This window comes from Nanorana parkeri, unplaced genomic scaffold (assembly GCF_000935625.1).
Source record: "Nanorana parkeri isolate BGI_ZX_2015 unplaced genomic scaffold, ASM93562v1 scaffold2, whole genome shotgun sequence".
In the NCBI taxonomy this organism is placed as follows: Eukaryota; Metazoa; Chordata; class Amphibia; order Anura; family Dicroglossidae; genus Nanorana; species Nanorana parkeri.
Genome location: NW_017306270.1, coordinates 4,588,086 through 4,606,528, shown reverse-complemented (window position 1 = coordinate 4,606,528; position 18,443 = coordinate 4,588,086). Strand labels below are relative to the sequence as shown.

The 18,443-nt window shown below is 41.7% G+C and overlaps 1 protein-coding gene across 1 annotated transcript in view; it reads right to left on the bottom strand.

The window, feature by feature from the left end:
- The window catches only part of DOCK1 (dedicator of cytokinesis 1), a 373,877-nt gene that overhangs the window by 281,521 nt on the left and 73,913 nt on the right, over window positions 1-18,443 (bottom strand). Inside the window, exons 3-7 of the mRNA XM_018561275.1 lie at window positions 17,258-17,341; window positions 13,113-13,153; window positions 12,150-12,205; window positions 5,702-5,798; window positions 240-388 (exon numbers count right to left, since the gene is read on the bottom strand). Coding sequence (XP_018416777.1) covers window positions 240-388; window positions 5,702-5,798; window positions 12,150-12,205; window positions 13,113-13,153; window positions 17,258-17,341 — 427 coding nt within the window. The remainder of the gene's footprint in view (window positions 1-239; window positions 389-5,701; window positions 5,799-12,149; window positions 12,206-13,112; window positions 13,154-17,257; window positions 17,342-18,443) is intronic.

Below are 18,443 nucleotides of genomic sequence, written 5' to 3'. Positions count from 1 at the left end.
CCCTGCAGCAATCCCCCCCCCCCCGCCCCGCCCCCTACACGGGTGCCTCCATCGGCTAATGGAGGAACCCGTGTGTGCTTGTGCCCACAGTGGCTGTGTGTGTCCATGAATGTTTGGTGAATTTCAGATTCATTGCTTTATATAAATATGCCCCCTGGCTTTCATAAGAAAAATAGAGATGCACATTAAAATCCACAAACAGAAAAACAAAATAGACATGCTCATTAAAGTCCACAGACCTGTTTCCATAATCAATCCGCGCTGTGATTTTCTTTTTAAGCTCGTTCAGTTCATCTTGCGGCAGTGTTCCAGACAAGATCTGTGATCTCCACTCCACCAGGTCACAGATCATATTCCTGACGCAGTTAAACATGTCACGATTATCTTGCTAATAAAAGGGAAACAAAAGTATTGATCTGACTTTGTGCACGCATACCAAAGGTATAGTTTACCAGAAGCTAACATTAATATTTCATTGTCTGAATGCTGCTATTGAATAAAGGCAAATCCATAGTCTAACGATATACATGAAAACAATCAACTTTGGGTAAATATTTATATCAACGTGTTCTGACTTTATATTGCCCTGTCCATATGCACCTTTTCTAATGCCAGTTAAACTTATCTGAGAATATACCACTTTTGCTTGGTTGTGCTTAGTAGAGATGCACAATAGTGGTCTTCAGCTGTATTCTGCAAGTCTGAGCTTCTAGTGTGTGACTGTACCTTTAAAGCCCATTTACACCTTTGCAAAGGTATTTTTTTTTTTTTTAAACATACGCCAACCATGTACACCAAGTGTACATGAAGTAGGCATTCGCAGTTTCTGTATTTGAACACAAACTTATTTTTGTCCTCCTCTTCATCTCTAAATGGCTCATTTTGAAATGGCCACCTCTGCACTTTACAAGCAGTCTGTGTATCAACACTCTCTCTCTCTGAGCTCTCTCCCCCTAATCATTATGGTAACCCCCCCCTTGACAGTGTATTGTTACCTGGAAAGGCAGAGCTGGTGTGCAGTAATCTTGTTACAATGACTCACAGGAAGGGGTTCAGCTGCTTTAGACCCCATTCACACCGGGGAGGTTCGGACACACGGATCCGCCGACATGAACGATCCCATACATTGCTGTGGGGACCGTTCATGTGACCGCGCGGGTCTGCGCGATCCAAACCACCCCCCCCCCCCCCCTGTTGCAGTTTCCATACAGCTTTGAATGGAATTGTGCTGATTTTGGGCATTTTTAATTGCGTTTCAGCACTGATTTTTTCAGTAATTTACCGCACTGATTTTGCAACCGCCCTGTTGTGAATGGGCTCTTATACTCCGACCCCAGCATCAGACTGAGTTTCCTGTGGAAAAAATTTTCCATTTGTAGGACTCCGGTCTACTAAAAAGTCCATTCAAATATTTAAGAAAGCCAGCAATGTGGGTCATGAAAATGCTAATCACTTACAAAGATGGAGATGGGTTTTAGGCTGGGCTCACACCATTTTCCGGACCAGATCTGGAACATAGTGCATTGCATTTTTGCCGCAATTGGAATGTAAAAATAAAAAAAACTTTTTTTTTTTAGCTTAAAATGGTCTAACAGGTGTGTTCCATGCGTTTTTGATGCGTTCCGATGCGTTCCAGTGCATTCCAGACCAGACAAAATAGGACAAGCGGTATTTTTCTGGTCCGGTCTGGAACGGACTGCGCTGGTGGGAACTGAGGCCAGAAATAGCATAGGGATACATTGGGATGCATTTTGGGTCTGGAAACAGTCTGGTCTGGAGGTAATCTGGATGTGGTGTGAATGGGCCCTTAAGGAGCAAAAGGCTACATCCAAAAGCATACCTGTTCTATCACAGTTCATTGATTAACTGTATGTCCCAAGTTAGAAACTTGGATAGTTCAGAGTTAGAAATCAGAAACGGCAGTGTGGCTTCTCATGTATAAACCGCTTTATGAAAAAAACATTCACCACTCCATCCATTTCAAGCTCCACTACCTGGGTATGCTGCAAGTCCTGGCTGGGAGTCATCCAAGCTCTGTAATCACTTAAAAGAGAACTATGGAGTAAGTGTTTTTCCCCATAGTTCTCTTAAGGGTCACGGGAGAACATATACTAACCTCCTCCCGTGACCTAAAGCTTGTGGTAAACTGAGACCACCTAGCTGGGACGGATCCCGACAATGCTGTCAAGATCCACCCAGCTGCGTGAATGACAGCTGGCTCTGCCTATCTAGAGGGAGAGCCTGGAGGATCGGAGTGGGGAGGGGGGAATCCCTGCAGGGAGCCATGACTGACAGTCACCACTCTCTGCAGGAAGATGATCGGGAAGTGAGCGAGCGACGGTATGTGCTCACTCACTTCCCGATCTATTGAGCTGATGTGTGACAGTTCCATTGTCACACGTCGGCTCGAACCATGAGGATGAGTGATTTTCACATGCCTTATAGTTCTCCTTTAGGACTAGTTAGCCCCTAAGGGTGAAATGTGTCATAGGTGGACAGCCACTAGGAAGGAACAAACACAATAGGGGTTGTTGGATTCAAATAAACTACGGTGGAACTAAATGGTGTGCAGCAATTGTTAGATACTGCAAGAACCTGTATATTGAGTATAGAGTAGTCACATGAAACATTTGTCTGCAATATTCCTAAACAAATCCAGTTTAAACACTTAACCTTGTGGCTTTCTTTCTCATTTAATAAACTGTGGAAGCCACTAAAATGAGTGGTGAACGTTCTTCAACATTGCTTAACAATGTCCATTAAGTCCAGATTAATGAGTCTAACTACTACGAGCTGCATCCTCTCTATAGGTCTTTCTGTATCTGTAATTGATTTTCTCACAATAGCTGCTCAGCTGCACAAAGTACTAAAGTAATTGTCTAACAAAGTTAAACATTGGAAGGTGAAACTACAAACTTCCATATGAAAATCTTTATTTTTTTATCTAGGGCTGCAGCTAACGGTTATTTTCAAAATCGATTAGTTAGCCAATTATTAAGTCCGATTAATCTGTTAATCGGATTTAAAAAAAAGGCTCCAGTGTTGGACTACTAGTTTGTATTGAGATTGTAGTCCATCACAGGAGCAAGCTTTGGCGCGTTGGAAGTAAAAAAAAAAAAAAGGTGTGGAATGCAGAATACCAGCAGCTATAGAGGAATACAACAAATCCCAGCAATAGTGCATTATAATATATTGTACTATTGCTGGGATTTGTAGACCTCTATAGCTGCATTGCGCTGTATATAATGTATTATTGCTGGTAGGGATGTCCGGATAGCACTTTTTCAAGACCAAGTACAAGTACTGTCCCTCATGTACTTGCTGATACCAATTACCGGTACTTTTTCTTAAAGGGACAGGTGAAATTTTTTTCTAAAACAATACAGACTAATTATTTTAGGGCAGTTTCTCCCCAGTGCTGCGTGCATTGGAGGTGACAGGTTCTGTAAGGTGACATTAGGGGTCTTTTAGACCTCTGGTTTCACCTTTCTACTTCACTGTATTAATTGAATGTAAATACAGCAGGCAGTGGCTCGGAGCAATAGCCAGCCTGCTATTGGCTATTGCAATTTAAAATATCCAATAGCAGGCTGGCTATTGTTACAAGCGTCCATTCCTTTTCCACTTGATGAAACTGTTTGCTTTTGGTGATATATCTCAGTGTCAGCTGTGCATGCTCCTTATCTGTTTAATAATGCCCTCACCAGACGTACCCAGAAGTCTTCCCTCTCAATGAAAGAAGAGAAGGTCCGTTATGTGTATAGGCAAGATTTACAGCTTCTCTCCTCTCCTCCCCGTGAGCACACTGAACGGACATTCTCTTCTTTCATTGAGAGTGAAAACTGCAGTGTACGTCGGGTGACTGCATTACATATAAGGAGCATGGACATCTCAAACATTGTGAATGATATATCAACAAAAGTAAACAGTTTCATCAAGTTGAAAAACGGAGGAGCACCAGCAGCTAAGGTACAGGGGGGAGGGGGGCAGCGGGGGAATTCACAGCCTAGGTCTCTTCTCTCTTCTCATGCTGGCTACAGAGGTCTGTGAAAGGGACACAGAGGTCTGTGAAAGGGACACAGAGCTCTGCAGCCAGCACCAGCAAGGAGAAGAGACTGTCCACACAACACTTACCTCCCGCCACGCTGTCACACTTCCATCCGGAGAGGTCAGAGCGGAGAGGGAGCCTGCGTTTGGTGGAGAGGTATTCCAGGGGAGAGGCTTTGGGGTGGGGGGTGGGGTATCAATGGCCGAGGTTAGTTAAAACATTTTTAAAGGGCCGGTATCTGATCTATGCATCGGGGCATTTTCAGGAGTACAAGTACTCCTGAAAATGCCCTGTATCGGCCCCGATACCGGTACTAGCATCGGTATCAGGACATCCCTAATTGCTGGGATCTGATGTATTCCTCTATAGCTGGTGTTATTGGAGAAGACGGGTATGATGGTGGAATGGAGTGCAGGAATAGAGAGGACGGGTATGATGGTGGAATGCGGGGCAGACATTGGGTATGATGGTGGAATGGGGTGCAGAGGACGGGCATGATGGAATGGGGTGCAGGGATGGAGAGGACGGGTATGATGGTGGAATGGAGTGCAGGGAAGGAGAGGATGAGTATGATGGTGGAATGGGGTGCAGAGGACAGGTATGATGATGGAATGGAGTGCAGGGATGGAGAGGACGGGTATGATGGTGGAATAGGGAGCAGAGGACGGGTATGATGGTGGAATAGGGAGCAGAGGACGGGTATGATGGTGGAATAGGGAGCAGAGGACGGGTATGATGGTGGAATAGGGAGCAGAGGACGGGTATGATGGTGGAATAGGGAGCAGAGGACGGGTATGATGGTGGAATAGGGAGCAGAGGACGGGTATGATGGTGGAATAGGGAGCAGAGGACGGGTATGATGGTGGAATAGGGAGCAGAGGACGGGTATGATGGTGGAATAGGGAGCAGAGGACGGGTATGATGGTGGAATGCGGTGCAGAGGATGGGTATGATGGTGGATTGGGGTGCACGGTGTCGGGTCCTCGGGGCACTTACTTGTCTGAACATTCCCTCCATGTCTGTTTTCTGCTGAACTCCTTGAACTTGGTGTAGGTATGGAAGACCCTCATGCTGGGCTGCTCCCTCTCCCCGTCCTCCGGGTCCCCCATCCGCAGCCGCCGATTCAGCCTGGATGGTAGCTCGTCCCCAGCCATCGTAAATCCATCCCCCGGCTGACACCTGTCGCGCTCACATCCCCGGCACCCGTCATGTGACCGCACCGTCCCAGCTAGATTAAGGAGCGCCAGGATTGGATGAGAGCCGGGGGCTGGACCACGGCTCGTGTTTGGAGCGGCAAACAGGCTAATAGATAGCCGACTAATCGACGATGGAAAGCGTTGACGTTTTCCATCGTCGATTTTAATCGACTAAATCGAATAGTTGTTGCAGCTCTAGCTTTATCGAAGACTACATGATCTTAATTTCATGTTTACTTGACAGATAAAGCTAAAGTTTTGACCACAATAAGCAAAGAAAGAAAACGTGTACAAAATCACTTTAGATTCTCTAACAACCAATCAGATTTTTTTTTTTCCAGTGAAGTGCAAGAATCAAAGACTATACCTTACCACTATGTGAAATCAAGAATAGAATGTGATACAATAAAATAATTTGTAAGATGTATAGTACTGACAGCTGTTTGAAATTACTTACAACATAAAGCTGCCGCCATATGATAGACCACTCGCGCAGTGTGTTGGTGACTTCATGGACAAGCGGAATCTCGCAAGGTGTGACGGTTTCATGTTGCCTAAAAAATTAGTGCAAAATCCAAAATGAACAGATGTTATAACAAACACACAATTAACTAAGACTATACCATTGAGCAGTGTCCAGCCCTGGAATAAGAGCAACAATCTATGACAGCAACCAACCAGCAATCATTCAATCACTGCCATAGGGATAAAATATAATTGGATGCTATGGGTTATTGCAGTTTATACATCACAGTTCTAAACTCTTCAAATTACTTTTTTCAGCAAGAACAAAATGGGAACATATTTGCAAGTAAACCTAAAATCAATAGAGTAATAAACGTACAAGACCAATAAAACTAAATTACAACTCAGTTTATATAAAATAGAAATGTATTATGCTGACAGATGTTTATGTATGTATTTCAGGATTTTATCTGTATTGAAAAAGCAACATCAAGCATTAGGTTTAGCAATCACTAAGCTGCTAATGACACCCTGACAACTGCTGCTGCTGCTATTCTTTTAAACCTTCACATGTGGCTGCAAGCAGGATTGCAGCAGAAGTGTAGCCAAGTGATTAACAGAAGAGAAGGCCAAGCATATGGCAGAGGCGATGGGACAGTGTGGAGGAAAACTGCAGGAGGCCTGGTAACATTGTGTGGAGGATTTAGGAGGACAGAGAAAAATCCAGGCGCTAAGAGGACAGCCAGACATGCAGGCACAATCCAACTACCTATAGCCACTTGCATTTGCAGGAGGGTCCTAAATGTAATACAGAACACCAGTCTAATAAAAATCTCCAGGGAAGGCAGAGGACAGGAATGTCTTCTACAAATCCAACAAAGTGTTACTCATTGCTTGTGCAGCCAATTACTAGGTCCAAGTATTGCTACACAGGAAGCAGAGAGGTGGGGGCAAAGTCCATGTAAATACTTTCAGAAATTTTGGATTTGTGCCAAAACTTTAGAAGCTCCACAATGGCCACACACATGGGAAATCTATGAAGAGCAATGGTTTCTACAGAAAGCGAGATCACCTATTGCAAAGTTGTCAGTTCGAATGCGAACATTACTTAGTACTGCTAGCAAATAAACAGGAAACTAGCTAGTTTGAGGGCTTATGCCAAGCAGTTAACAGTTACTCTTTGTTTAAACCATTTCAAATAAAAAGAAAGTTGGACAAATCCTTAGGTCATGCCAGCATTGTTCTGAAACTAACTGAGCCTAGAGATGAGCTAATCACTAATTGGAATAAGTCCCCCCACAAATTTTAATAAATGTCTTCTAAAAGTTGGAAGACTTTAAAAAAAATAAAAATTGGTCTAAAAAAAAAAAAAAAAGAAGGGGAGAAAGAAAAATTGCTTGAGAAAATGCTCAGTACATTTGAAGATAACAGGATCTAAAGTTCTATGAAAATCTTAACTTCTTTGATCAGTAATGCTGCCAATCGTATTATCAGGATCAATAGCAATTCTCAAGCAGCTTGAGTTTTACAGTGAAATCCTAGATTTACATATGGCTTCAGCTCCATATCTACTAATTGGTTTGACTTCTAATTTTCACTGAAGGTAATCTCTAATGACATATTTTTTTGATTATCCAGTTAGACCTGCCCATGTTTGTAACATGAAACCCAACCACAGCCAAAATTTTACCTTCACTTCTTGTCCCTCTAATAAGGGAAGAGGGAATGAGAAAAACCTACCCCACAGGACCAGAGATACTAATGTATTTATTACAGGTATTTATTAGGGCTGTGGAAATTAAAGAGTAATTTCTCGATCAATCGTTAAACTTTTTGATTGATTACAATTATTTTGATCGCTAATGAAAACACTCACCTCTCCGCCGGCTTCCGGGAGTCCCGTCGGGATCCAGTGACGTCACGGAATAAACGTGCTGGATTAGTGTGATCCTAGTTCATTTTATTACTTCATTGCTGTGCTGTATGTGTATAGGCCAATGTAGTTGGGTCTGTATGTGCGATATAATTAAATCGATAAAAAAAATGTTTTATTAAATCGAACAAGAAAATGTTAATCATTACCAGCCCTAGTATTTATATAGCGCTGACAATTTACACAGCGCTTTACATAGTGTACATTCACATCAGTCCCTGCCCTCAAGGTCCCTAGCTCACTTGCATACATCCGAGGGTCAATTTAGACAGGAGCCAATTAACCTACCAGCATGTTTTTATAGGAGGAAACCCATGCAAGCACAGAGAACATGCAAACACCACGCAGATAGAGACCTGGCTGGGATTCAAACCAGGGACAAAGCAGAAGCGCTAACCACTACACCACTGTGCAGCCCGGTAATAAAAAAAATGAATACATAAATAATGATAATAATAAAAAAAAAGTTTTTGTCTGCCGGACAGGCCATGGGCTTTAGGAAAAGGAAATGTCAGTAATTTTCTATTTGCATTATCTGCCTTCACTGTACTGATTATTCTTTTAGCATTTCTCACTATTTGACAACATGGCATTTACTAATGTAACACAAATTGTATGTAAGCATGCTGCAGGTTGGTGTCAATCCTTTCAGCAGGCTATAGTTGTGAGCAGTGACTATTTTCTAATGTATTCATCCTTGCAAAATAAATCAACTTTCTTGTTTTAGTACTCTGATTACAAAATGGATGTATAAAGGAAACACAGTCTAGAGATAATATTATACAGTAATCAAATGATCAGAATACTGATATTCGCCATCTGCGGGGTAAGACAAATACAGCCATAAAGCACAAAAGGTAATACAAAGTAAAGTAATGATGTGCACATTACAATAACCCATAGCCATCAAACAGAATACAAATATCACTAAGATTAGCCACAGACAATGAGCGTTTAGAAATGTGGCTGTCCCACCACCTTATGTTACTATTGTGTCCCTGCATATCTGGAGATAAAAGTAGGGAGGTTTAAAGAAGAGCCAGGATTTTGTATATTAACCTTTGCAAGGGAACTACTTCTGCACTGAAATGGTTAAGTGTTTGTTTGTGTCTAGGTTAAAAAAAAGTTAGACTCACCCAAGGCTCCGAGTCAACTTCTCCGGTCCTTTCAACGTCTCTCCCCCTCCTCTGCACAGCAGTTTAACCTCCCTGGCGGTATGATTTTTTATTTTTTTCCTTTTTTTGTTCTATTTGTTTTAGTTTTTTCATCTAACTTTTGACTCTCCCGCCGGTTCCACCCCCCTGCGACGTGGACGCTCGCAAGGGACGGAACCCGGAAGACGGATGTTGGCATCGGCTGGAGGACACAGCGCGGCTCGAGGGACACGGTAAGAGACGCACGGTGTATTCCCGAGTGTGGCTCGGGGTTACCGCTTACGGTACAGAAAATTAACCCCGAGCCACACTCGGGAATACAGCCAAGGAGGTTAAGGTCCCATAAATCATCACATCTATACACTGTGTATAGACGTAAGGACACTGAAGATTCCAATGCGGCAGGGAGGGGGGGACGGCTGTGGGGAGAGCTGGCCATCTCAGAGCATCGGGTGAGTATAATTTTAAATTTTAGAACCTAGAGACAAATGAACACTTAACCCTTGCAATGCGGGGGTAGCCCTGCTGCAAGGGTTAATACAAAGAATCCTGGAATTCATCTTTTACATCATACCATTGTAAACGAATCATTATGTGGTCCAGCTATAGTTACTTTGCATGGACCACATCCCTATTTTGAAGCTTTGGTATGTTTCTTAAGAAAGAAAGTATCTTTTCAGGTGCTATCTTCATGGATATACACCGATCAACCATAACATTATGATCGCCTGCCTAATATTGAGTATTTCTACAGTTTGCCACCAAAACAGCCCTGAACCTTTGGGGCATGGACTACACTAGACCTCTGAAGTTATGTTGTGGTATCTGGCACCAAGCCATCAGTAGCAGATCCTTTAAGTCCCATCAGCTGCAAGGGTGAGGCCTCTATGGATTGGACTTTTTCTCCAGGACATCCCATAGATGCTAGATTACATTGAGAATCTGGAGGCCAAGTCAAAACCTCACACTCGTCGTCGTGTTCCTCAAACTATTTTTAAACCATTTTTACAGTGTGGCAGTGTCCATTGTCCTGTTGAAAAAGGCCACTGCCATCCGGAATTACTGTTTCCATAAATGGGTGTATTTTGTGAGGAAAGTGGTATCTGGATTTCTCAAAGGCTTTTGATACGGTACCACACAAACGCTTGCTACACAAGCTGAGGGCTATGGGCATAGATGAGGTGGTGTGTACGTGGATAGAGAACTGGCTACGGGAACGTGTCCAGAGGGGATCTGTAAATGGCACCTTTTCACACTGGGCTAGTGTAATGAGCGGTGTGCCTCAGGGTTCTGCCTCAGGGTTCTGTGCTGGGTCCCATATTGTTCAACTTATTTATTAATGACATCGTAACACCCAAATAAATAAAATAAAAGTAACACCCAAATAAATGGCAGGACCCAAGATTTTCCAGCAGAACATTGCCCAAAGCATTACACTGCCTACGTTGGCTTGCCTTTTTCCTATAGTGCATACTGGTACCATCTTCTTCCCCCAGTTAAGTGACACACACGGCCTTCCACGCGATGTAAAAGAAAACTTAATTCAACAGACCAGGCCACCTTCTTCCATTGATCTGTGGTTCATTTCTGATGCTCATGTGCCCATTGTACATGCTTTTGCTCTGGACATGGGTCAGCATGGGGGCACCCTGAAAAGTCTGCGGCTATACTGCCCCATACGTATTAAACTGCAATGCATTCTGTGTTAGGACACCTTTCTATTGGAACCTGCATTAACTTTTTCAGCAATCTGAGCTATAGTAGCTCTTCTGTTGGACCGGAATACATGGCCCAGCCTTTCCTCTCCATAACCCAGTCACCGGTTCATCAGTTTTCCTACCTTGGACCACTTTGGCATGTCCTGACCACTGCAGACCAGAAACATCCTTTAAGAGCTGCAGTTTTGTAGACCCAGTCATCAAGCCATCACAATTTAGCCCTTCTCAAAGTCCCTCAAATCCTTACGCTTGTCCATTTTTTCGTCTTCCAACACATCCACTTTAGGGACACATGGTTTACTTACTGCCTAATATATCTTAACCAATTCCAGGTGCCATTGTAACAAGAAAATCAATGTTATTTAATCTCTCAGTGATCATAACGCTATGGCAGATCGGTGCATATACACACACAATTATGAGAACTTTATCAAATCATATACTGTTGGTCTGATGGAGATAACATGTGGACTATATGGAAACATAAAATATAGGTATCTTGTTTTAACTGGGTTTTAATGGTTGTTTTAATCTGCTGCACAATAAAAGAAAAATGGTTTTAAAACAGAAAGTTCAATGTGTGAATATATATATACACAGGGTTATTCAAAAAGAATGAACCGATATGACGCATTGCTTCAGTTTGCATTGATGTTGCCCGTGCTGCAGATGGTGGTCACATTGAACACTTGTAAGACAGGAAATAAAAGTTGATTGTGAGTATAATACTTGTGAATTGGCTAGAGTTTTGCATTACTTGTCCTAAATAAAATATTGCGTAAAGAAATTGGTTCATTCTTTTTGAATAACCCTGTATATCTCCATGGAGATAGAATCTGGGACTCTTCAGGCGCTTTCTTAAGAAACATATCAAAGACATTGTAAAGTACTTGAAGATACCAATATATGGATTAACTATAAAGGGAAAAGAAGTCTAATACCCTGGCTCATGATTACTGGAAAATACTGTAAAACAGCCCTGCCAGACAGCAAAGGCAGGAGAGAGACGCCACTTTCTCTTTTCACATTAAGGAATAGAGTGGTATCACTTCCCTGCCCCTGGGTGCTTAATGGCAAGTGAAGCAGTAGCAGCATATTAGACTAAAAGTGAATGAAATGGAATCTAGAACCCTGAATGCCTTAAGTTGCTGGCCCTCCCTGTTCTGCTTTGTGAAGAATTACAGAACTAAAGACATACAAAAGTATTTAATACCAAAGGTGTTGTATTTGAAATTACAGTTTCTCCTATTGACAGCTTATGCAGGGTAGCAGGGTGAACGTCTGGGGCCTCCGTGTGTAGCAGCCCTTAACAGTTAGAACAATACTGAATATCACCAAATGTGGAGGGCCTGCATCGCTATGCACCAAGCAACCAGACAGCTTCACAGCAGCATTTCTACTGGTCCATCAAAATTATGGACTGTCTCACTGGCCCAAAGGAATGTCCAGGAGACAGGAAGTCTGTACGTCAGAACTGCTAGATATGAAAAACCATAATTAAATATATGTTTCCAACAAACTTATATACCCAAAGGTTCACAAGCTACAAACAGTGGAATTCTATTACTAAACACAAGTTTTACCAAAGCATAATGACCACACGGTCCATTTATTTGAATTTTGAAGTTAATTTACCCTTTTCCTTCAACTGCGGCTTCTTTAAGATGAATATAGCTGGTAGGAAATATACCCTAAAACAAAAATAAATAAGTTATTAGAACCAATAAAATTAGTTTTTATCTTTAAAAGAAACCAAAAATCCTAAAAGGAACACTAACCAAATATTTTGGAGATTTTATGAAGGTGAAGGCGGCAGGATTTGGATAGTGATTGAAAGTGGGGAAGAAAAGTGAGGTCAAAATCCAGGATCACACCTAGCACCTAGGCATGGGGGGTGGATAGTTGTGTTATCAATCTCAATGTAAAGGTTGGTGAAAGGTGCATGGGTGCAGGAAATATTATGAACCTGAAGAGATGAGCTGTGAAGTGGAAAGATATATTTGAGTGTCAACAGTGACCAGTGGATGTCCACCAACTACAACCAAAATGGTCCTGCAGAAAACCAGGGGGATAGGGCCATTGGTCAAAGCTGTGCACTTGCCTGTGATTTCACAAGGGAGGATACTGTAGGCAGTTGGTGTCTGATGGTGTACCAGTACAAACAATGCAAATGTCATGGCTTCTCTGTGCCCATTGTAAACCTTATCAATGTTTAATAAAAAGATGGGGGGGGGGGGGGGGGGTTTTTGCAGTGATTAGCTAACTGGGTGGAGGCAGTGAACTGATACCTCTGCCTATATACAGATCCTGCTCCCTGGCAAGTCTATGTCCCAGAAGCATCACCAATATAGGGCGCACAGGCTCAGCTATAAGTTGTGTTTAAAATTTAGGCCCCTGTAGCTTTTTTTATTTATCTGTTTTTATAGAGAAGACAAAAGTATGGGGTCACATGTCGTGTATGCAGGCAATGTATGTTAGATGGTGGTGCAAGATAGTGCGAGATAACCAGCGTTACTCTCTTCCTTTTCTGGATACTTCAGCATAAATCCCCAGCAATAAATTTACATCCATTTTTTTTTTTACTAGGAGGCAACGTACCTTTTTAGATTTTTTCCTCAAAACGTATCCTCTGTACCATCCTGTAAAGAAATGTTTAACAGGTCAGCCAATGTATAGATAAAACCTAAAGAACAATTCTAACTTGGACCAAATTAGGTAAAACAACAGAATATCTGTGTGCTGGAGCAAGTCTGATGACTCCTCCTCCTCCTCATCTTCTACCCTGCTTTCAAACGTCATTGCCAATTATTACCCAACATATCTAACCAGGCCAAATCTGTCTGTACATCCTTCCTAGAACACCTACAAACACAGATATACTTTTGGGGGGTAGAAAGTGTACTTTTGTAATCCACTGCTTTCCTACCAGCCATGTCACGTCACATTTGGACATTGCTTTCTACCAGACACCCTAATAAGCACACAGTTGGGCCATTAGATTTGACTTGTGTAACCTGCTGCCCATTTAAGCCAGCTATTTGTGAGTTACCTCCCCTGCATTGCAAGCAATGGAGTCACAATAATAACAGCCAGATTTTAAATTCCATGTCCTAGGTATGTATTAACCCAGTTCTGCTAACATGCAGGACAATAAAAAGCTTCATTTTGTATCCCACTAATTCTGCCCACAACAAACTCCACTGTGCTATTCCTGGAGAAATAATTAACTACGGATTTCTGTACCAAGCATGCTTCTTATGTATTACGTAAACTGCAGAACTTAATAGAATATAATTAATTGTGCATAATAATTACAATGATACACACAGGACCAAATCAAATGCAGAAAGAGAATTCTAAATATAGATACACAAGTCTCATATGCAGTGTCTCAGAATACACTACTTGAACAGATAAGGTGTATCACAGACAAATCATCTGAAAGAACAAAAAATTTAATCAAAAAGGAGAAATTTAGCTTTTTCCCCCCAGAAGTTACAACCTTTTAACCCATTTGCCTACATATGTTTAAAATCATTCACTTATTTCATATGCACCTATAGGGAGTCTATGGGGATTCTTGCCTTTTATTAGCAATTGCAGAGAGCCAGCCATGATTGGGCTTTTGCCAGAATTTGAATATTTAGTCTTAAGTTATAATCCATTAGACGAACAATAAATAATTACTTCGCTTTATTTATTCTGAGTACTGCGTTTAAGAGTTCACCTCACATCTGATGGCTGCTTTCTTGTCAACTGCCTGACCTCACAAGCTGGCTCCCATCTTCTGAATGAACATAAAATGCCTCTGCATATTGCACTCAGTTAGCATTGTTCCCAGCTCTCTTTCTGAACTACAGAATTCCTTTCCCCCCTATATTATGGAGACAAGGAGAAGGAGAGGTGATTTGTATTCCTAATGTACTTCTTTTCCAAGGGTGACAATGCTGCTCTTGCACAGATACATTTTGGCAAGTGAGCAGCATCAATCCAGGATAGGACGTGAATGGAAAGGATCACCAGGTGAAAAAAAAAATGAAAAAAGAAAACTAATGCAGCCACCACATATAAATACCCGATAAGCTGCAATATATGACCTATTTGTTCTTGTGTTTAGATACACTTTAAACAAAACTAAGTTTACCTTAAATAGTAGATTTAAGTTTTTATGTTTCACGCAAACACAAGAGGATGCATAAACTGCAAAATCAGACATATACCATAAGCGAGACCACACGGGAAGTTTGTAAAGTCCTTTCGCAAACAGACCACCATAACATACTTCTTGGGGGTAAGAATGTCTGTGCAGCAGGACTCTAACACCATTCAGTGTGGTTTATGTCCCAGGCTGTCCTCACCGGCAGTGTGGGTTACCGTCAGACAGTTTTATGAGGCTGAGCCAGACAGTTCCCTTTCTTGTGAACAGCAATTCTTCCGAATTTGATTTCCTATTTTGGAGAACAGATAAGGAGCACTAGAGTACATTTCATTCTTTTTCAGAGGCCGAGGCTGAAAGTGGCAAATATCACACTAAAAATGAAAGGCACTGAGAGATATGGTTGTCTTTATTGGAATCACTGTGCCACCAGGCTTTGCGACAATCCTCTATAGTCAACTCCGCTGACTATCACATGCAGCACAAATGGAGTGAAAAGTAATTCCTTTTTTGCCGTAGAAAGAGAATGATACTTGATTAACTTGACTCCCAGAGGCAGAGGCATGATGGAATTTGTATATTTTCATTACAGTTGGAGTGCCAAAGTCTGACTACCACTGTTCTAATACAAATAATTAATACTGCCCTACTTAGCTTTGTAAAATGAAATTTAAAAACATTACCGGCATTACCTTCTGAAGGGAAAAGCCTGACACCACACTCTCCAATTTGTGGTGGCAAAAAAAAAATTAAAAAACACTGAACTCAGGAGTAAACCTTAAAAATGTATTCAGGTATCTTAACAAAAATGTATCTTATTTGTGTATCACTCGGCTGTAGATCCTCAAATCATCTCTGGATTGGTGCGGACACTGTCCTTCCTTCTGTAGGGTGGCTCCTCTTGTTCCCCATGGTCACCGCTCAACTGCTCACTCCCATGATGGACTACAATGTCAATACAAATGAGTAAACTAAACATGAGATTGTAGTCCATCCTGGGAGCGATGACTACTTTACAACACACACAGGGACCATGGGGAACAAAAGTAGCCACCCTCCAGAAGGAAGGACAGTGTCACCACCAATTCAGAGATGATTCAAGGATTTACAGTGAGTGATACACAATTAATTTACAGTTGTGTTTATAGTTAAGGTACTTGAATGGATTTTTAAGATTTACAATAATTCCTGAGTTTAGTGTCACTTTATTATTATCCAGAACCAGGAACCCTATTAAAGCATTTTAACCATACAGTAACCATCCGCTTCACGAACACTTGTGAATATCTGTTCTTCAATTGAAAAATGTGGTTACTGTAACATTTACCATGTTTATAACAAGGTGAAAGCTACATTTTCTACACTCCACCAGACACATTCATTTTTGTACATTAGCTAGGCAGAGGTGGCAATCGTTTAGTTTTACAATAAGAATGAATGGAGACCAAGCACTGTTACATTTCAGAAATGGTGCTATCAACTCAAAGTACATGTGTAAATCCAGCAGCTCACATAATACCTCAAATCTTAACCCCTAAATTAAGCCATTCACACGTAGAGACACCGTTACCTTGCCCAAGCAGGGAAAAGTTACAGTGTCTCTACAAACTCACCTTATCTACCTCTAATTGCAACCCTTCCACGGTCAACAATAATGTCCGGTGTGCATTGCAAAAATGCCCAGACCCACTAGCCAATCACAAGGCTAGATCATGGTCACTTGACTGGGGAAATGGAGTGGCTACTTACCTGGGTCAGTGACATAACTGCCATCTGCTAAGTAGCTGCAAGGTAGCACAGTTAAGGCGAGTATAAAAGGGGTGGGCAATGACCCTTACAGAGACCCTGTGGCTTTGCCCTTCATAGGAATGTTGACAGTATTTGTTTAAACGTACCTCCAACACTTAAGCCTTAACCCATGCCTTAATACATACCTTAACCTGTAATAGTCAGTTTGATGCTACCACTTAACCCTCACATCAAGATTGACCCCTACAGTGAGCCTTTTATATCCCCTCTAAAACCTAACCCTGACCTTGTACCCTAATCAGACCAAGTCCCCTTAATCTCTGACCCAAACAGAAACCTTAAAACTAGGCACTTATTCTATATATACGCCTCATCATGCACCAAAGTTCCAAACAACTACTGATCTAGTGGACCTGGAGCCTTAAGAGCTGATTCACACCATCTCCGTGCGTTCCAGCACGTTTAGTCAATGGCACCGCAGCCATGGCCCCCACCCAAAGTGTGATCACCCACTTTCCGGTCCAGTGTGATCACCAAAAATAGTTCTTGTACGAGCATTGCTGTGCAACGCATTCTGGTGCAGGCTTTGCACTGTGGGCGGGTGGGGGGGGGGTCGTGGCTGTAGTGCCATTTATTTGAATGCACTGCTATGTACCCTCCTGCCCTAGAATGCAGGGATCCGGACAGTATGCGATCCAGTGCATTCTAGCAGCTAACCGTGCTGGAACGCACTGGAGATGATGTGAATTGGCCCTTAGTGCTAAATTAATATTGTTGGTTTTGCAAAGCAGTTCGTTTCAGTTTGGGTTAATCAGAATAGTTATCATCATTCACTCACCTTCATGTGTTTCTAGAAGGTGCACAGTGTCACCGATCTGGAGATGCAACTCATCCGCTGCTTTTGCCTCGTAATTGTAAATGGCTAGAAAAAGAAAACAAATATTTCCTGTTATCAATTGTCTTCAGATTAATACACGCAAATTTTGGGAGAAAAAAAAATATGATGAATTCTGCACTAGCACAGAAGAAAGCAGTGACAGGTTTCTAAGAGTCCCATATTTTCCACATGCCCACAAGATCTCACATAATATGTTAAATGGTTGTGGATATTCAAGTATTTACATATTCTTAGCAATAAATTAACTTTAGCCCTTATGCTGCCAGAGAAGACTTTTCATTAGGCTCACTCATATAATATGGGTGACCCCCACCTTTGGACAATATGTTGCTGAAACTCCATGATTAAAATATGCATAGGTAGAGGTCACCTCCACCACAAACCATTATAAAAATAAAATAAAAAATCATTAGAAAAAAACCCTTGTTGGACATGCAGTTGTTTTTAATATAGAAAGGTACAGACCCTTAGCTAGCTAAGTCACATTTATATGACCTCAAGTACAATTATAATAAAAACAGCCTATTAATTTAGAGTTGGCGATCAGATTAAAGGACAACCAAAAAATAGCGGATGGTAACTGATAATAAATAAATGACTTATGTTGGAGAAGAAATAGCCGAAAAGCTTGAAGTACGCTTGAAGTATGGAGGAAGCCCGAGAGCCGATTAGCAGCACCTTTTAATCACCTAATCTGTGATGGTAACAGCAGTATCATCCCCACTGGTGTGCGGGGGAAAGGGTCAGCAAACACATTTTCCAATTTCAAAGTAAAAAACGAGGAACACCTTCAGATCCGACTCCGCAGCACAGAGCTGGAGCTTTTGAAAAACGTTCTGTAAACTAGACACTGCGGGTAACTGTTCAAAAGAGCAGTCATTGCAACAAATTCATCTAACCGCAGCAAAAGTAATATGAACAAGGAATTAACTGGCAAAAACCACTTACGTCATCTAATTAGTCAACTTTTTTTTTTAATATATTTTTTTTATTTGATGCAATAGGGAAATGCAAACATAAATGTAGGGTCATATATGTGACATGAGGGCTTCTTGTGCTAGGGATACATTTCAATACCAAGTTCAAAACGAATTTCTTAAAGTGCCACCAATACCAAAATTTAGTT